This window comes from Carassius carassius, chromosome 26, assembly GCF_963082965.1.
Source record: "Carassius carassius chromosome 26, fCarCar2.1, whole genome shotgun sequence".
NCBI lineage: Eukaryota > Metazoa > Chordata > Actinopteri > Cypriniformes > Cyprinidae > Carassius > Carassius carassius.
This window is the reverse complement of record NC_081780.1, coordinates 5654790-5672686: the sequence shown is the minus strand read 5'-3', so window position 1 is coordinate 5672686 and position 17897 is coordinate 5654790. Positions and strand designations below refer to the sequence as shown.

The 17897-nt window shown below is 36.7% G+C and overlaps 1 protein-coding gene across 2 annotated transcripts in view; it reads right to left on the bottom strand.

The window, feature by feature from the left end:
• Positions 1-210: 210 nt before the first annotated feature.
• LOC132105602 (SLIT-ROBO Rho GTPase-activating protein 1-like) overlaps positions 211-17897 on the bottom strand; it is a 40034-nt gene continuing 22347 nt past the window's right edge. For both annotated transcript variants that reach the window (XM_059510844.1, XM_059510843.1), the window contains exons 5-22: positions 16943-17122; positions 15288-15416; positions 13759-13980; positions 12652-12753; positions 11072-11269; positions 10681-10765; positions 10122-10149; positions 9933-9963; positions 9756-9816; positions 9579-9656; positions 7010-7144; positions 6638-6743; positions 5193-5417; positions 5031-5110; positions 4777-4954; positions 4017-4151; positions 3572-3929; positions 211-2464 (exon numbers count right to left, since the gene is read on the bottom strand). In XM_059510844.1, coding sequence (XP_059366827.1) covers positions 2048-2464; positions 3572-3929; positions 4017-4151; positions 4777-4954; positions 5031-5110; positions 5193-5417; positions 6638-6743; positions 7010-7144; positions 9579-9656; positions 9756-9816; positions 9933-9963; positions 10122-10149; positions 10681-10765; positions 11072-11269; positions 12652-12753; positions 13759-13980; positions 15288-15416; positions 16943-17122 — 2748 coding nt within the window. In that variant the 3' untranslated portion in view covers positions 211-2047. The remainder of the gene's footprint in view (positions 2465-3571; positions 3930-4016; positions 4152-4776; positions 4955-5030; positions 5111-5192; positions 5418-6637; positions 6744-7009; positions 7145-9578; positions 9657-9755; positions 9817-9932; positions 9964-10121; positions 10150-10680; positions 10766-11071; positions 11270-12651; positions 12754-13758; positions 13981-15287; positions 15417-16942; positions 17123-17897) is intronic.

Here is a 17897-nt window from a genome sequence, read left to right as displayed (position 1 = left end):
ATTTAAAGGGACAGTACACTGTAAATCATTATCAAATAAACATTTTGTGTTCTGTAGAAGATTAGTTTGCTTTATAATGAGATTTTTATTTTTGAGGGGTCCTGTGTCTTTAAATCACATGTACAATGCTTTCTAATTACGGTTTAATTTTAGTACGAGCAATTTCCATCACTAAACTGAAATATATCAACAAAAAAGAACAACACACTATTTTGAGACATATCAACTTTCCTTTATTTCAAAGACATTCAGTTTCGACTCATTTTAAAATGCACTGGAACATGATTTAATACTACATGCCAATACAGTCCTATACATGAAAGTGCGACATCACAATGGATTAAATGTACATATTTATTATTCGTTCAGGTTATTAAATATCTGGAAAGAGCTCTAGCCTTAATAATATTTATTTATTTTTTTTACTTGGGGAACGACTCTTCAGAGAGCGATGGGAGCACACACCCTTGGCAGACCAGGCTCCTGCATTCAACATGCATCCTGAAAGGCACTTTCATGTGAACACAGTGTGTGTGTGTTTGTGTGTGTGTGTGGAAGGGTGGGGGAAAAATCTCAGATTGCTTGAAAAAGGACCAAAAAAATGGGTGTTGGATACGGCGACAAACGGACACGGTCGTATGAAAGAGCACCAGTAAGAAATGAAGGATAAAAAATAGAACGGTAGAAAAACATAAGCAGCAGTCAAAAAAAGTGGAAAAACAATCATTGTTAGTGTATAAAAAAGTGAACCAAGGCCGTTCGGTCGTAAAACTACTCGCTTCACCTTCATGCATATTTACACACTGAACTAAACACCCTTGATCACACACACATTCACTCTCACACACACTCAAACTCACACAATCTTGTCTACAAGTGCAGTGCACTCTTTCTAACTATCTTTCACTCACACACACACACTCAAACACTTAAGTTGTCATGTACAAGCATGAATTATCCATCACCTTGTACTCCGAACTACTTTAAGCGCGTTTTATCATGCAAAAACCCCCACACAGACACACACAGGAGAGCCATGTATGGTTAGTGTGCTCCAAAGAGTCTGCCGTTGACGATATCATACAAACATACGTACACTGGAAGCACAGGGGACGTTGAAATCGAGGATCGAACACTGTTATCGTCCGTCAGTGGAGCAGCAGTGGAAATTGTACTTGAACGACCCGAGGGAGGGCGTGGCATATAAGGGTGTGGCCTATTTCACAAACTTTCGTCATTTTCTTCACAATCGTCCCCGGAATGTCTTTTTGTGCCTTCAGTGTGATGTTTTGTTAAACCTTTGTTCATGCGTTTGCCCTCGGAATGTTACGGTTGTGTCCCTCCCACGTTGTCCAATCAGGCTTCAGGGTTTGGTTTCCACGGAGAAAGGGGAGGTTTATCTGGTGATCAAGGCTTAGTGTGGTATTTTTCAGAGTGAAAACAGGAAAAACAGTGGAACATTCATGGAATACATTCAGTGTTCTTCAGTCGCCTTGCGGGAAAGGCTAAGTGAACCGGGAAAAAATTTCAATTACATTCCCCATCAAATTCCAACAAGTGAAATAACTATTTTCCCAAGAGGCACCAGGAGTCCTGTAACTCGAATCGAAGCATCAAAAAAAGCAGCAGCAACTTATAAAAACAGCGTTTTTGACACATCACTCTTGTAAGGCCTAACAAATCAAAGCACTCAAAATACATTGCACCGACTCAATGGAACATTTCCCATAAAAACAACAATGGTACTTCCTGTACAGGCAGTCTCTCTCCGCTGTCTCTGAATGTGTTCCTTGTAAATGTATCTACACACAGACATGGTAAAGTCCTATTCACTTTGAGAATACACACACACATACACACATCACCCCGACAACACATTTATGGATATAATATCGTAGACTAACGCTATCAGACCGTTCTATCAGTCCTATCAGACCGCATAAACTAGCTATCGGCCGTAAAATCATGTCATTATTAAGAGATTAACCCTGTTCTTCGAGCAGTCGTCGAGTCTTTAACCCTGTTTCCTTCGGTTGGACCCATTGGCTTACATAGTGCCGGATTTGTCGCCGCTGAAACTCGAGGGCGGATTCTGGGGCTGCTGGGAAGGCGGAGGGTTGGCTTTGGGAAGAATGGGCGGTTTGGGCCGCAAAGCGGGTGGGCGGAGCGTCACACCCATGCGGGGCGAGGCTACGGGTTTAAAGGTGGCAACGGGGTCATTGGAGCGCCGGGACGAAGGGCCGGGCAGCGGAGGGAGAGGAGGAAGGGGGCTGATCGGGCTGAGGGGGCTCGGGGAATCTGATGGGCTGGACAAGCTGGAGGGGGTGGAGCCGGATGGGCAGGATGGGCTGCTCTTCACCTGCTCCAGGGTGTCCAGAACCAGGTCAGGAGCCACGGTTTTCCCATTCTGCCTTTCCAGCTGGCGCAGCTCGTTCAATGCCAGACTCATGGTTTCTTCCAAATCCTGGAGAGAGAGAGAGAAAAAGAGAGAGAGAGAAAGAGAGAGATAGAGAGAGAAAGAGAGAGAGAGAGAGAGAGAGAGAGAGAGAGAGAGAGAGAGTGAGAGTGAGTGTTAACCGTTTCGGTATTACTAACACGACACATTGTGTTATTTGAGCATGCATGAGTGCGGATTTTTGGAAAACTCACAAAACTTGTCATGGATATTTCTGCGTCATAATGCAGAGCAAATTAAAAAAGAACAAGAAATTGTATTTTGAATAGAGAAAACAAGTCCTATATTTTTAGGGTCCCTAAACTTTTTTTCAGCAAATACTATATGAATGTAATATATAAATTATAATAATATCTAAAATATTTAAAATTATTATATTGTTAATTTACTGATTATTAATTTTATTTAAATATTTTACTAAATTAAACTTTTTTGCAAAAAATAATAAAATATAAACTGATTAGACATTTAATAAGTGTATGAAATTTAAACATTAAAAAAATTATATATAGCTATTATAATATTTAACAACATATCACCATTTATACTGGTAATTCGACAATTATCAATTAAATCAAATTGAAGTAAAGTAAAAAAAACTTAAATATAAATTGAATACACCTTTAATACACAAATAATGAAATCTAAACACATATAATATAATCTATCATCATTTATATTATTCTTAAATAATTGACCAATTAATAAAAAAATCGAAATTAATTAATATTTTCCAAAACCATTATATAATAAAATGATTATACATTTAATATACATGATTAAATTATAAATAAAAAATATATAAATGTTATATGTGATTTTTATTTATATTATTGTTAATATATTTTTCACTTGATCAATATATATAAAAAAGCCTTTTCTAAAATTAATATAAACTAACTATACATTTATTACACACATTATATAAAAATTATATGAGAATCTGAAAAATGTGCTTAACTGTAAAAATGTCAATGCAAAAAATTGTAACATTCCCACAAAGCGGTTTCAATTTCCATATTCCAACTTATTTTCTTTCCTTTTAATTTTGCTACTGAAATGTCAGGAACATGTTTTTGTGAGATTTGCCTATTTGCATGTCTGTTCATAACAAACCTGTGCCATTGTGTGCGGGTTCAGCGTCTGGGAGCGTTGAATAGGTAACCCACAATGCATTGCGGATGGTGACTGGCGTATTGGAGGACTCTCCCGCTCTCTGTCCCTGCGCAGGGACTCGTGTTGGCTGATGTTGGCAGTGACGTTGCCGTTGGAGGTGGTGTTGTGTCCCATGCGTCTGTGGTGCTCAGGACTGTCCACACAGCTGTTTCCACGCAGCAGCTCCCGCGGGCTGAAATGCCCCGTTACCGTCACCGTTACGGGAGGAGAGCTACGTTCCAGCCCATTGCCATGGCAGTGACCGTCGCTTAAACGACCAGGGACACGGCGCAGGAGGGCTTCCGTCCGCTTCCGGTGTCTGAGGAGAGGAGAGAGGAATTAATAATGTGAAATGCAAGGAGAAAAGTGACTAGGAGACTGCAGGCCAGAGTGTGTGTGTTCTCACCGGCTGATGAAGGTCTCAGGGATTCTTGGCTCAGTAGGGGACGTCAGCGACCGTCTGGAGCTCACTTCATCTGAAGGTGTAGGGCTGGACTCACTGTCTGTTTTCTGGCTCAGAGTGTCTGACATGGCCTCATCCCTGAAATTTATCATTCAGAAGTTCATTCATTCATCCATTTTCACATCAAGCTATTCGTTTAATCAAAATGAATTTTATAAGGAGATTAAATTAGCCAATGTGTAAAATTAAATTAAATTAAATTAAATTAAATTAAATTAAATTAAATTAAATTAAATTAAATTAAATTAAATTAAATTAAATTAAATTAAATTAAATTAAATTAAATTAAATTAAATTAAATTCTTATATTGTGTAGAGGAACTACCATATTGATTTATGGTTTTGCAGCACTAACATTCAGTGGGAATTAGTCACCACTGAACTAAACTAAACTAAATAAATAAATAATTAAAATAATACACACTTCTTTTATTATTATTAAATTAAAATAAAATTCTTGCATTGTGTAGAGGAGGTACCATATTGATTTGTTTTTACAGCAGACATTTTAAGTGGGAATTAGTAATGAAATAAATGAATAAAAAAGAAAATATAAAATAAATACAATAAAAATGTAAAATTAATTCAAAGTAACATTAACTGTAAATGTGGTGTTTAAGTGAGAAGTGTTTGCTATGGTATTCTTTTTTTTCTTTATCTTATCTTGTTGCCTTGAATATGTAGATGAAGCGTGTGAACTCACTCCTGCAGCGTGACGTATTGGTGTGGTATGAGTCCGTCAGTGCCTTTGTGTCGTCCCTCCCACCAGTCTTCAGACGCTCTCTGAAACAGCACCAGAGTGGCTCCTTTTTTAAAGGTCAGCTCCCGTCCAGACCGTCCCACATAGTCAAACTTGGCTATAGCCTCCACAGGCTCACCCTCTGAAAGAAAGACAGGCAAATTCAGCAATCTGTATTTTTGTGATGAATATAAACGAACATGCATGCATGTATTTACCCTCCTCACTCGTCTGTGTTTCAGTCCCTCCATCCTGCTCCCCCTCCTCAAACGCTCCAGGTTCACTGTACGGACTTTCACTTAAAGAACACAGAAGATCATCAACATACTGCAATGCACTTTAAATGTGAATATGGTAATTAGTTACCCACATAAACTCACCAGTACTCAGTATTGCTCATGCATTTCTCATAAACCGGTCCCTCCAGCTCTTTGGTGTCAGGGAAGATGGTTTCATGGTGGATGATGATGGTTTTGACGATCTCGTTTACGTGAGCCTGACATGAGACCTGGTCCAGGAGGTCCGGGGTGGGCATCAAAGTGGGGCCGAAGCATATAGCCAAGTTTCCAGGGTCCATCATGTTCTCATCGCTGTATTGGGACAAGCTACGATGGAAAACAAAGCCATGATGCATTACGTTGTCTCCCGAGTACATCGCTAAAATTATGCATTCTCAATCAGAGCATCAGTCTGTTATTTTTATGAATAATATAGCCTCCCTCTGTCTCTCACGGCACAGAGGTGGGAGAGGATTTAATTTCAGGTGTGAAAACGGATGCTTAGTTTAGCTGCAGTTCTCCTATTCAATGAGACGCTTCAGCTTCGCAGCTGTGTTCGTTTGGAAGTAGCAATATTGAGGAATATTTCATACAGAGGAGTATATACATGAAACAGTGAGTATGTGGGTTTACTTTGCTTCCCTTTTGGAACAAAACTGTCAAGATGAATCAGCTAAATATAGCAAAACATATCCGAAAACTTTCTAAAAAAATGATTCAGAGATATAACAGTAAATATAATTGCGAATGTCTTATGTAATTTATGGTAGTATTTTCAGTATATGAAATCAGACACTTCATAAGGTTATTATTACTTGTTATAAAGTGACATCTGTGTTTGTGTAATAATTTAATAATAGATAATACCATCTGACCAAATGTTTCATTTGTGTTACCTGCATTTCTTTTGGGGTAGTCTGTATTATTTTAAATAAAATAAACATTAACTGAAATAAATTAAAATAGAAAAAGGTTTCTAATTATATTAATTACATATATAAACAAATAATAAATAAAAAAAATCAGCATTTCTAATTTTCCTTAAAAAAATTATTCTTCTGTGTTCCTGTTTTCTTTTAGAGTCTGCATTTATTAATTACTTATTATATATAAAATCATTAATAATATTTATACCAGGGTCATTATCATTAACTAAAACAAATACAAAACAAAAACATTTTCATTATTCAAAATAAAAGAAATGTTAACTGAAATAAAATAAAATTGAAAAAAGGCAACATTTGAACTTTTCGGGGGGCATATATACATATGTGTGTGTGTGTGTGAGTGTGTGTATATATATATATATATATATATATATATATATATATATATATATATACACACACACACACACACACACACAATTAAATTTAGTCATTTATTTTATTCAAAGCAACTTAAATGAGGACAATGGAAGCAATCAAAATCAACAAAAGTGCAAAAGTCTCAATTAGCTTAGAAAAGCTCGTGTTTTTGAAAGCAACATACAGTCTGTGTAGTATGTCCTCATTTTGCTAGCTATATAAATGTGTGTGAATACTCACTGGTTGAGGAATGCAAACAGGTATCTCATGACCACGAGAGCTGGTCGTGGTGTTGTGGTCAAGATCTTGCGGATGGAGAGGGCACGCTCATACAAACTCTCTGTTCCTGTTGAAGGCACATGAACACGCAAGTTGATGAACAAGGAAGAGCAGATGTCCCGTGTGCTCAAACAGGCAGGGACTCTATTATATTCACATGAAAAGACAGCAGCTGTCCAAATGCCCCAGGAAACCCGAGTACTTCGCACCCTGTCATTTCCCGAATGCTTGTGCCACCGTTTCTCACACACACACACACCTTTCCTTTCTCCATCCTGCCTCATACACGTACAGTACATGCACACATATGAACGCAGGGAGACAAGCACTCACGGATGCAGGCGATGAGATCGTTGAACTTCTCCTTGGGGAAAAGCGGGTTGTCCAGGTTGCGGAAGTACATTTTCAGCACGCCTGCTACTGAGTTAATGTCATGGTTATTCTCCTCGTCAGTCAAGGGGTCGTTGCCTGGGAAACAGTCACTAAGATGAGAGTGTATCCATGGTGATAGATCTTTTTCATTAAAATCAGTGATTTTCACATTTGAACAATGGGCTTTCAAAAAGTTATTGACATTTATTATTAAATAATCACATACATACATATATATATATATATATATATATATATACATATATACAACCCGAATTCCGTAAAAGTTGGGACGTTTTTTAAATTTTAATCAAATGAAAACTAAAGGAATTTCAAATCACATGAGCCAATATTTTATTCACAATGGAACATAGATAACGTAGCAAATGTTTAAACTGAGAAATTTTACACTTTTATCCACTTAATTAGCTCATTTAAAATTTAATGCCTGCTACAGGTCTCAAAAAAGTTGGCACGGGGGCAACAAATGGCTAAAAAAGCAAGCAGTTTTGAAAAGATTCAGCTGGGAGAACATCTAGTGATTAATTAAGTTAATTGATATCAGGTCTGTAACATGATTAGTTATAAAAGCTTTGTCTTAGAGAAGCAGAGTCTCTCAGAAGTAAAGATGGGCAGAGGCTCTCCAATCTGTGAAAGACTGCGTAAAAAAATTGTGGAAAACTTTAAAAACAATGTTCCTCAACGTCAAATTGCAAAGGCTTTGCAAATCTCATAATCTACAGTGCATAACATCATCAAAAGATTCAGAGAAACTGGAGAAATCTCTGTGCGTAAGGGACAAGGCCGGAGACCTTTATTGGATGCCCGTGGTCTTCGGGCTCTCAGACGACACTGCATCACTCATCGGCATGATTGTGTCAATGACATTACTAAATGGGCCCAGGAATACATTCAGAAACCACTGTCGGTAAACACAATCCGCCGTGCCATCAGCAGATGCCAACTAAAGCTCTATCATGCAAAAAGGAAGCCATATGTGAACATGGTCCAGAAGCGCCGTCGTGTCCTGTGGGCCAAGGCTCATTTAAAATGGACTATTTCAAAGTGGAATAGTGTTTTATGGTCAGACGAGTCCAAATTTGACATTCTTGTTGGAAATCACGGACGCCGTGTCCTCCGGGCTAAAGAGGAGGGAGACCTTCCAGCATGTTATCAGCGTTCAGTTCAAAAGCCAGCATCTCTGATGGTATGGGGGTGCATAAGTGCATACGGTATGGGCAGCTTGCATGTTTTGGAAGGCTCTGTGAATGCTGAAAGGTATATAAAGGTTTTAGAGCAACATATGCTTCCCTCCAAACAACGTCTATTTCAGGGAAGGCCTTGTTTATTTCAGCAGGACAATGCAAAACCACATACTGCAGCTATAACAACAGCATGGCTTCGTCGTAGAAGAGTCCGGGTGCTAACCTGGCATGCCTGCAGTCCAGATCTTTCACCTATAGAGAACATTTGGCGCATCATTAAATGAAAAATACGTCAAAGACGACCACGAACTCTTCAGCAGCTGGAAATCTATATAAGGCAAGAATGGGACCAAATTCCAACAGCAAAACTCCAGCAACTCATAGCCTCAATGCCCAGACGTCTTCAAACTGTTTTGAAAAGAAAAGGAGATGCTACACCATGGTAAACATGCCCCGTCCCAACTATTTTGAGACCTGTAGCAGAAATCAAAATTGAAATGAGCTCATTTTGTGCATAAAATTGTAAACTTTCTCAGTTTAAACATTTGCTATGTTATCTATGTTCTATTGTGAATAAAATATTGGCTCATGTGATTTGAAAGTCTTTTAGTTTTCATTTTATTAAAATTTTAAAAACGTCCCAACTTTTCCGGAATTCGGGTTGTATATATATATATATATATATATATATATATATATATATATATATATCAAATAATCTATTTAATGGGTTTAATTTAAGGGAGATTGTTAAACTGTATTTAATCAATGCTATTTGTTTAAATTTTTATATATATTATTTTTTACACAGTTACTTAACATTTTTCTTAAAATCATTACACATTACAGGGTCAATGTCACCAAATTATTTATTTAACTGGTGACACAGAAATAGCGCAAAAAAATCTTTATATTACACCATATTCAAAATCTTACAAATTATTTACTTTTATAATTAATAAAAATAAAAATAATATATAATACAATGGAAAACAAATTATTAAAAAGTGACATTTTACAATGTGCAGAGGAGGTACCATATTAATTTTCTGTTTTATGCAAGTAACATTAAGTGGAAATTAGTCACCTGTTATAATAAAATAAGATTTTTACATTTTCAATTTATCAACATAAAAATAGTGCATAATATTTCTTCCTCGTATTACTCTACAACTTATATTGGTTTAAAATTATTTTAAAAATTAACTTTTTTCTCTCCATATTAAATATTTTTATGATTTATATGGAGACTTTCAAAGTTCACTGTGACTGCTTAAAAGCATGATATAATTATGAGAATTATTTACATCACGGCGTTCACAAACCTCTTTCAAAAGAATTCTTGATGTCATTGACTTCCACCTGTGACCCTGAAACCCTGAAAATACCCTGGTGTTGGAGACCTAAAAAAAATACACCATAATTTAAGAGCATATGAATGCATATGTTTGTGTGATGGAGTCAATGTTTGTTTTATTCATCAGATTATATACATTTCTTACCATATAGATTAATAAAGCGAATGCAGCTCTCTACAATCAGTGGGATCGCCTTCCCAGAATCCTGCATGCAGATAAAAATAACCCAACAGTCATAAAGCAGCACATGGAAGTTGTACGTGAAATGTACGGAAGTGTACGATGTGTTCTGGTATAGGTGGAAACAAAAGCGGCTGTTACCTGGTGCCTGCTGTGGGAGTTTCGTCGACGGCTAAGTGGAAAAAGAGAGAGAAATGCAACTGAAACAAGAGATTTAGCATTCAAAAAGGTCATGAGAACCTTTACAAATATCAAAAGGACCTTGTGATGCAGAGCAGTATATGCAAAAAGGGCATTAAAAGAAGGTCAGACATAGATGATGAGATTTACCTGGTTGTCATGATGTCTGCTCTGTATTCTGTGGACACAGATATTATATTAGACCATATTTCACTGCTCTTCAGACAAAAACTCAACTAATCTGAAACCTCAAGTAACGTCACTTACTCTTCATTATATAATTTCAAATGGTGAACACAGATTATTTATCTTGGTTTTATTAACATGGATGATATTTATATATATATAATGTCTTGCTAGTTGTGCATGTAAAAATGCATATACTCTTTAAATACATATTTATATAAAAATGTATAATGAAAATTCATTAAATAATATAATTTATAAATCAATAAATAAAAAAAGTAGTAGTAGTTATAGCACTAGTAGCAGCAGTATTCATATTAATATTACAATATAATTTAATTAATCAAATAAGTAAAGAAAAAATAAGAGAAAATAAAAATATAATAATAATAATTATTCGTTTCATTTCTAAATCATTCTCATTTTCTCATTGTTAGCAGCCCCAGCAGCAGTAGTCGTATACAATAGTAAATAATAAATATAATCATATTAATTACACATTTCGAGAAAAGTGCAACATCACCTTCAGCTATGCTCCTCTTCAGCATGTCATGTTTGGCTTGTAGTTTAGCGATGAGATTACTGCCTTCCAGAAACTCCTTCAGCTTCTGCAGCCACACAGATACACCCAGTCAATAATAATCCAATTACACTGAAAATTAATGATCTAATTAGTCCTGGTCATCCTTCAGTAGCCATAAAATTAGTTTAAAGATGCTGACATTACTCTAGGCTTAATCCACGGGTCACAACGCTACAAAACCACAGTGTAAACAGATCATTGGCTGCAAAGTGTGATGCTAGGAGAATAAACATGGCGTCTGTGCTCTTTTCGGTGTCTGATGCAAGTAAATGTCTTATTAAATTTCCAAAACAGGCCCTGTTTGAGCGAGTGTGTGTGGGCCATTATTTACTGTGAAGTAGAAGAGCTCTGTTTCCTGCTGGTTGGCTCGTCTCTTGGCCAGGCTGGGTTTGCTGAGGTAAGTGTCTGATACGCTGGATTTGACTGACTCAGTGGAGCGACTGTGCTGGAAGCTCTCAGACACGTCGTAGTCTTCCATGTTCACCATGTCCTGGATAGTGCTGAGCGTGGCCTCCGATGTCTTCTTCACCTTCAGAGGGAACATACAGAGTTACTGAAGCGGTGGTGCCAATGTACATTAATACACCACTGTACTGAATAATTAGTTTATGGTCATTTTAATCCAAGGACAGTTTTCACTTGTTTTTTCAAATTTCGGAAGCAAGCAAAGCACAAAACAGGTGTGAATAGGGGTCCAAAATTTTTGTGATCCAATCACACATCATTAACTATAAGTAACATTTCTGCCTGACTAAACACTTAAAGGTCTAGTTCACCCAAAAAAAGAAAATTCTGTCTTCATTTAATCACCCTCAACACCAAATCCTGTACTGTGATTACAGTTATGAAAAAAGTCAGTCAGAAAGTCAAATGAATTATTTAGACAGTAAACCCACTATTACGAGCAATTTATTTTTTTTATTCAGTTGGGAAAATGGGTTTCCATAATTTACAGTATGCACTTTAATAATAATAACAAAAATGTTAACTTTTCTCCAGTCAATAATTAAATAAAATTTTGCAGTGAAATTAAAAACTGTAAATTAATTTTGGAAGCAATAATATGTCCATTGTGTTTTTTAACATGCTTGTTTTTTTTCAGCCTTTTTGAAAAAAAATTAATACTTTTATTCAGCTGGGACACTTTCTAATCTGACCAAAAGTGACAGTAAAGACATTTATGATAATACTATATGATATTATGATGATACAGTACAACTTGCTTTCAACATAAACTATAATAAAAAATGTCTCTTGAGCACAAAATCGGCATATTAGAATGATTTCTGAAGTATCATGTGACACAGCATATTGGCTATATTCAGCTTTGTCATCACATAAATAAATAACATTTTACAATATATAAAAATAGAAAACAGTAATATTATAAAAAATTATATTCACAATATTATTATTTTTACTCCGTTATTGATCAAATAAATTAGTATTATTATGTACAACCAAGCTAATAGTACAATAGTTTGCTGTACTTTTTGTTTTGTGACAATCACACACTGTACTCAGGAACTGGTCTGTAGTCATCAAGAGAAACGAGGATTTAGGAATATCCCACACACACACATCCATACACCTCTCGATCTCTACAGTAATACAGCGTTCATCAGCAATTCTGCTCGGTTCTTCACATGCTGAGAGCTGCAGGAAACAGCTGGCCTCTGCCAACCACCAGCGACAAACAACCACACACTCCAACAGAGACTGAGAAGATGGAAACAATATGTATGAATGCATCTGTAGCTGTGACGTAGATAACACCTGACGACAAAGAGAGAAGGAACGAGAGAAGAGGAAAGGAGAAATGGAGAAGGTGTGTACGCCTGTCATCTCATTCTTTATCCTCAGTGGGGGAACAAGGGATTGTGTGTGTGTGTGTGTGTGTGTGTGTCTCACCTCTTCATTTTCGATCTTCAGTGTGGAGAGGCGCGTCTGCAGCTGCTGGAACCGGAGGAGGAGCTCGGCTTGCACCTGCGGCAGTGCTGTGATTTGACTCACCTGAAATATCAACGTGCATAAATGCACATATTACAGAAACCGCTCAGCAGAACAAACAAATCGGTTGATCGTATTAATTATTAAAGCGGCCTTTTTGCCATTATCAAGGACATGGATAGCAAAAAGGATAGGAAGTGATAGGGAGAACAGCATGGTGTTGGATAAAATATGTTGTAATGTGACCACAAAGGCTCTGCATATCATATCAGAGCATGCATGATAACTAAAAGGTCACAGCTTGGACTAAATTTGACATAAAAATGCTGTGTGAAATTGGATAATGTTTCAATTAACAAGCTCAACCATATATATATCGATATAGCTATGTTTTGTTCTCAAAACTTGAGGTTAAAATTATTATATTTGTATATATAAAAAAAAATTGGTGTAGGTTTTTAGACGCTGTAAGAGGTCACCACTTTTAAATCAGCTTTTTGGCTTCATGAATTCATTTTAAATGGTCTTGTGGTGTGACAAATGAGTTTAAAAAAAATTATGAATAATCCATTTGGCTGCAATTATTATGATGTTATTAAACTGAATGTGCAATAATTATAACATTGGAAAATGCTATTTAAAACAGTTTTAGGAAGACATACTCCCATATGCTTCATTTACACAAATTAGCAAAGTTTTAGCTTATTTATGCTTATTAATGCTGAAAATCTCTCTATTATGTGAAGGCACATCACACAGGAATAAAAATGGAAGTAGCATGTTTTAGTTTTTCCAAATTAGTTTCGTTTTTGATTACAAAATATGAAAATGTTTATATTTCTTCATTTTTGACCCCATTTATATAATCCCACAGTTCACAATATAGTCAAGCACAGGACAATTTAAAACGTTTACATTAAAACAATTATTTAAATAAACAATTTTGTGTTTCTAGTTACGATAGTAAAAATCACTACAATAGCACAGATGCATTCCTTTCCAGCACAGAAGTCAATGTACTGTAAATGACATGTATATATTTAGATAGGACACTAGGTGGCATGTGACCTGGTCTCCCATGTGTGGCTGAAAGGAGAAGCGTGCAGGAGGGGTGAACGCTGTAGGGTGAGTCTCCATAAAGCGCTGCCGGTCATTACTGGGGTCCAGCCCCTCCACAGCCCCCTCCAAAATATCCAGGCCCTCGTGTCGAGAGGTTTCCATGCTGTATTCTGCTGACAAATAGGTGCGTAATGCCCGGCTCAGGCCTGCATGGTAGCCGAGGTCACAACACTGTTGTTAAAACACAAACACACACACTCAATTTTAATGGAGAAGAGAACATGAATAGTGTGGATTTGTGTGGAGCTGTCAGTCAAACCCCATTACGATGGATGAACCATTGCTTTAAAGCATTTATCTAGAAATTATCCTCCAGGGCTTGTGTTCTCAGGGTTAATTTGAAGGGTTTTTCATCCAGGCTTTTACTGTATCTCACTTCCCACCCACACACAATCTCTCTCTCCCTCTTTTACCCACCCACGTACACAAATTCTCCTGCTGTCTTTATCACAGTGTGAGCAGGTTTGACCTCTGTGAAGGTCCGATCGGCCAGATACTGCTGACCACCATCAGTCTGCTGCAAACTCTAATGAGCAAAACAACAGACACAGCAAACCCAGTGTGAGAAATGGCTCCTCTCTTTACCATTGAGGAATCTCCTGGCCTCGCTGGAAACTAGATTCAGTGTGCATGATATTTAATAAGATCTTATAAGACTTTGTGTGTAGAAAGTAGGTATTATACAGTGTGTTCGGTGCACAGTATGCACTTTTACTGATGAATTACTACAGCTGTGAAAACGATCAGTATGCAACCATAGTATGCTTCAAAACGCACAATGCAATGCACACAACTTCAATCTGCAATGTGATGACAGACAGACAAACTGATGATAGACAGAACAACAGATGGATGATAGAAAGAAAGAACGACAGGCAGGATGATAGATAGAATGATAGACAGACAGAATAGCAATAGAATGATAAGACAGAAACAATATAAAATTATGGATGGATGGATGGAAGGAGAAACAGAAAGATACAATGATAGAACGAAAGATAGAACAAACAATACAATGATAGAACGAACAAATGATGGAATGATAGAATTAACAAAAGAATGAACAATAGATAGATGGAACAACAGACAGAAAGATAAAACAGATAGATAGATAGATAGATAGATAGATAGATAGATAGATAGATAGATAGATAGATAGATAGATAGATGGAAGCAGGAACAAGTGTGCTAGTATTCCATTCTAAACATGGTCTGTTTCAGAATGTGCTAATGTGTGCTTGTAATTAAAGACTTAATCTTATCCCATCCTGCCTGTTACAGGGTGCGTTTGTCTCTAATTAAAGGCAGTGGAGGCTGCCTTAATTAGTGATTATTAATCAGGCCTATAATTCATTACTGTGCTTGGTGAAAAAGCAAATAAATGCAACCATAACACCATGACCTTCATGCAGTTGCAATTTCCTGCCGTTGACTCACAATCTGTGCATTACAGCACACAGCCCTAATCAGATACTCACATCAATCAAATGCGACAGGTCTTGGATGTAATATTTAAACAAAGAAGCGTTCGTGGCCTCCAAAGTCAACAGATACTCATTCCGAGCTTTCATAACCTTCAGTTTGTTCTCTGAGTACTTGGCTTGGCGCTGGGGGTAAAAAAAGAAGAGAAAGAGAGGGTGAAGGAGAGAAATAGTGTTGAGTAAGTGATATTTTTCCTACAAGGCAAGAAGATAAAATGTTTTTATTGACAGCCCATCGACTAACTTGTTTCTAATGGAAGTGTGTTAGTACAGTGAGGCTTGGCTTATGTCCACTTCTCTGTGATTGTAATTGCTCCTTTAATTAAAGTTCCTCGGCTGCTGGTAAAACCCACAGATCTTTTACAGCAACATTATCATTAAATCAAGCAAGCATCCTGAACATATAGTGTCAATAGAGTCAGAGTTTATTAATTTTTACATCTGGATTCATCACAGTCTAACTGATATTTGTGTAAAGAGGTACACTACCATTCAAAAGTTTGGGGTCAGTAAAAATGCTATGAAAGAAATTCAAATTAAGGCTGTGAAACAAAACAATCTTGTGAAATATATAAAGTAACTTCTATTTTAATATATTTTAATGTATTCCTGGAATGGAAAGCTGAATTTCTTCAGTCGGATGAATAGAAAGTTCAAAGGAACAGCATTTGTTTTCAAATAAAAAGCAGTTTTACTTTATCAATATTTCTGCTGTCACCTTTGAGCAATTTAATGCATCCTTGCTGAATTAAAAAAACCTTTGAACGGTAGTGCATGCACATTACATTTATATGTTAACCAGACTGTTTTATGCTCATAAAATGCCTTGAACTGAAAAATGCACTGTTGACTCTGTCCGTCGGGATATCCTGTCTGCCTATTCTGTCCAATACTGTAACAATTGTTCATTCTAACCTCTCCTCCCCTTTATGAAAGAGAGAAATGAATGCAGTACCAAACTGTAGTGAACACATTGTGTGTCATGGGGCTGTTTGTACTGGAAAATTTATGTTCTGAAGAGAGACTACTAATATTATATACAGACTGCTTAATTTACACAGTCTGACATTAGTCTCCCGAGTCATTTTATACTGGTGTGAGACTCTACTGTGCCCTAAAAATCATGGTTATCAATGGTTTTTGGTTAAAGAATAGTTTGCAAAATGGCTGCTCTTCTTTGCTTTTTTTCCCTAGACTCCGCAGTGAACATTTCTATAAATATGCTCTGATCGCACATGCTGTAGCTGTAATAGGATCTAATGGAATGAGTTCAATTACAGATGTACATTTGGAAAGCACTGACGTTATAATGTATTTCCACTCAGTCACAAAAAAATACAAATCATCTAAGCCAACAAGAGCAACAAAATAGGCTAATTTTCAGGTTGGTTATGCATAAATCAGAAATTATTCCCTCATAATGTCCACCTAATTACTCCATAACTCCAGTTCATATTATTTCATCAAGACAAATGAACTTTGCTCTATTTCTGGAAACACATCTGGCACATTAAAATTCAAGGAATCTAATTTGCATAGTGGATAATACACTCTTAGTCTGCAAACAATTAAACACATATTGGGTATAACACATACGGTAAAAGAAACAACAATACAACAGAAAAACAAACAGCAAAAGATGTGGAACTCACCTTCTCTTTCATCTTCTGGATTTTGCGGGCAGCGTTGCGCCGTTGGTGGCGATCTTCGGTGCGCAGACTAAAGACGGCCTCTCCGCCCCGGCCCTGCCGTTCACCCTGCCTCTCTGCCTCCTTTAGCTTGTTCTCTGCACTTAGAGTCTCGGAGTGATATATGTGATATGTCTTCATCACCTGCAGGGAGCAGAGCAGATGGAAAACTACATTACCCACAATCCCACATATGCAAGCCCAAAAACTTTCAGCAGAATGCAACACATCCTACTGAGATAATCCGTTTCATAAATGTCTGTTGTGCATCTGTGTCCACATGGATGCGTGTGAAATGGTTTCCATATTAAAAAAAAAAAAAATTTAGCATTACATCACTTGTTGGGTGAATGGGTGCCGTCAGAATGAGAGCCCAAACAGCTGATAAAAACATCTTCAGAATAATCCAAAAAGCTATGCGTTTGTGTTAAATATATCCATAAATATGTTTTTAAGTTCAATCTGTTGCTTTCATTATTTTCATTACTTATGTGTCCATAATATTGCTTTTTGTACAATGAAGTTGTCTTGTCTGAATCAGGAGAGAAATATGCACAAATTAAACACTGTTAAAAAGCAAAAAAAAAAAAGCCCAAAACAGTTCTTAAACAAATATGCTGTTGGATTTTGATGTGAGCGGACAACAGAGGATGAACTTTTCCACTGGAGGAAGTGTTATTATGGATTATGCTGCATATTTCGGTCAGAAGCAAATGTTTAAACAATTAAATGATAGATTTTTTTTTTCATTCAAACATTACAAGATATTAATTGATTGACTGGAGATATGTGGATTACTTGCAAATTATTATGTTTTTATCAGTTGTTTGAACTCATTCTGATGGCACCCATTCACTACACAGGAGCCATTGGCGTGATATCAAGTCACCAAGTGATGTGATGCTACATTTCTCCAAAT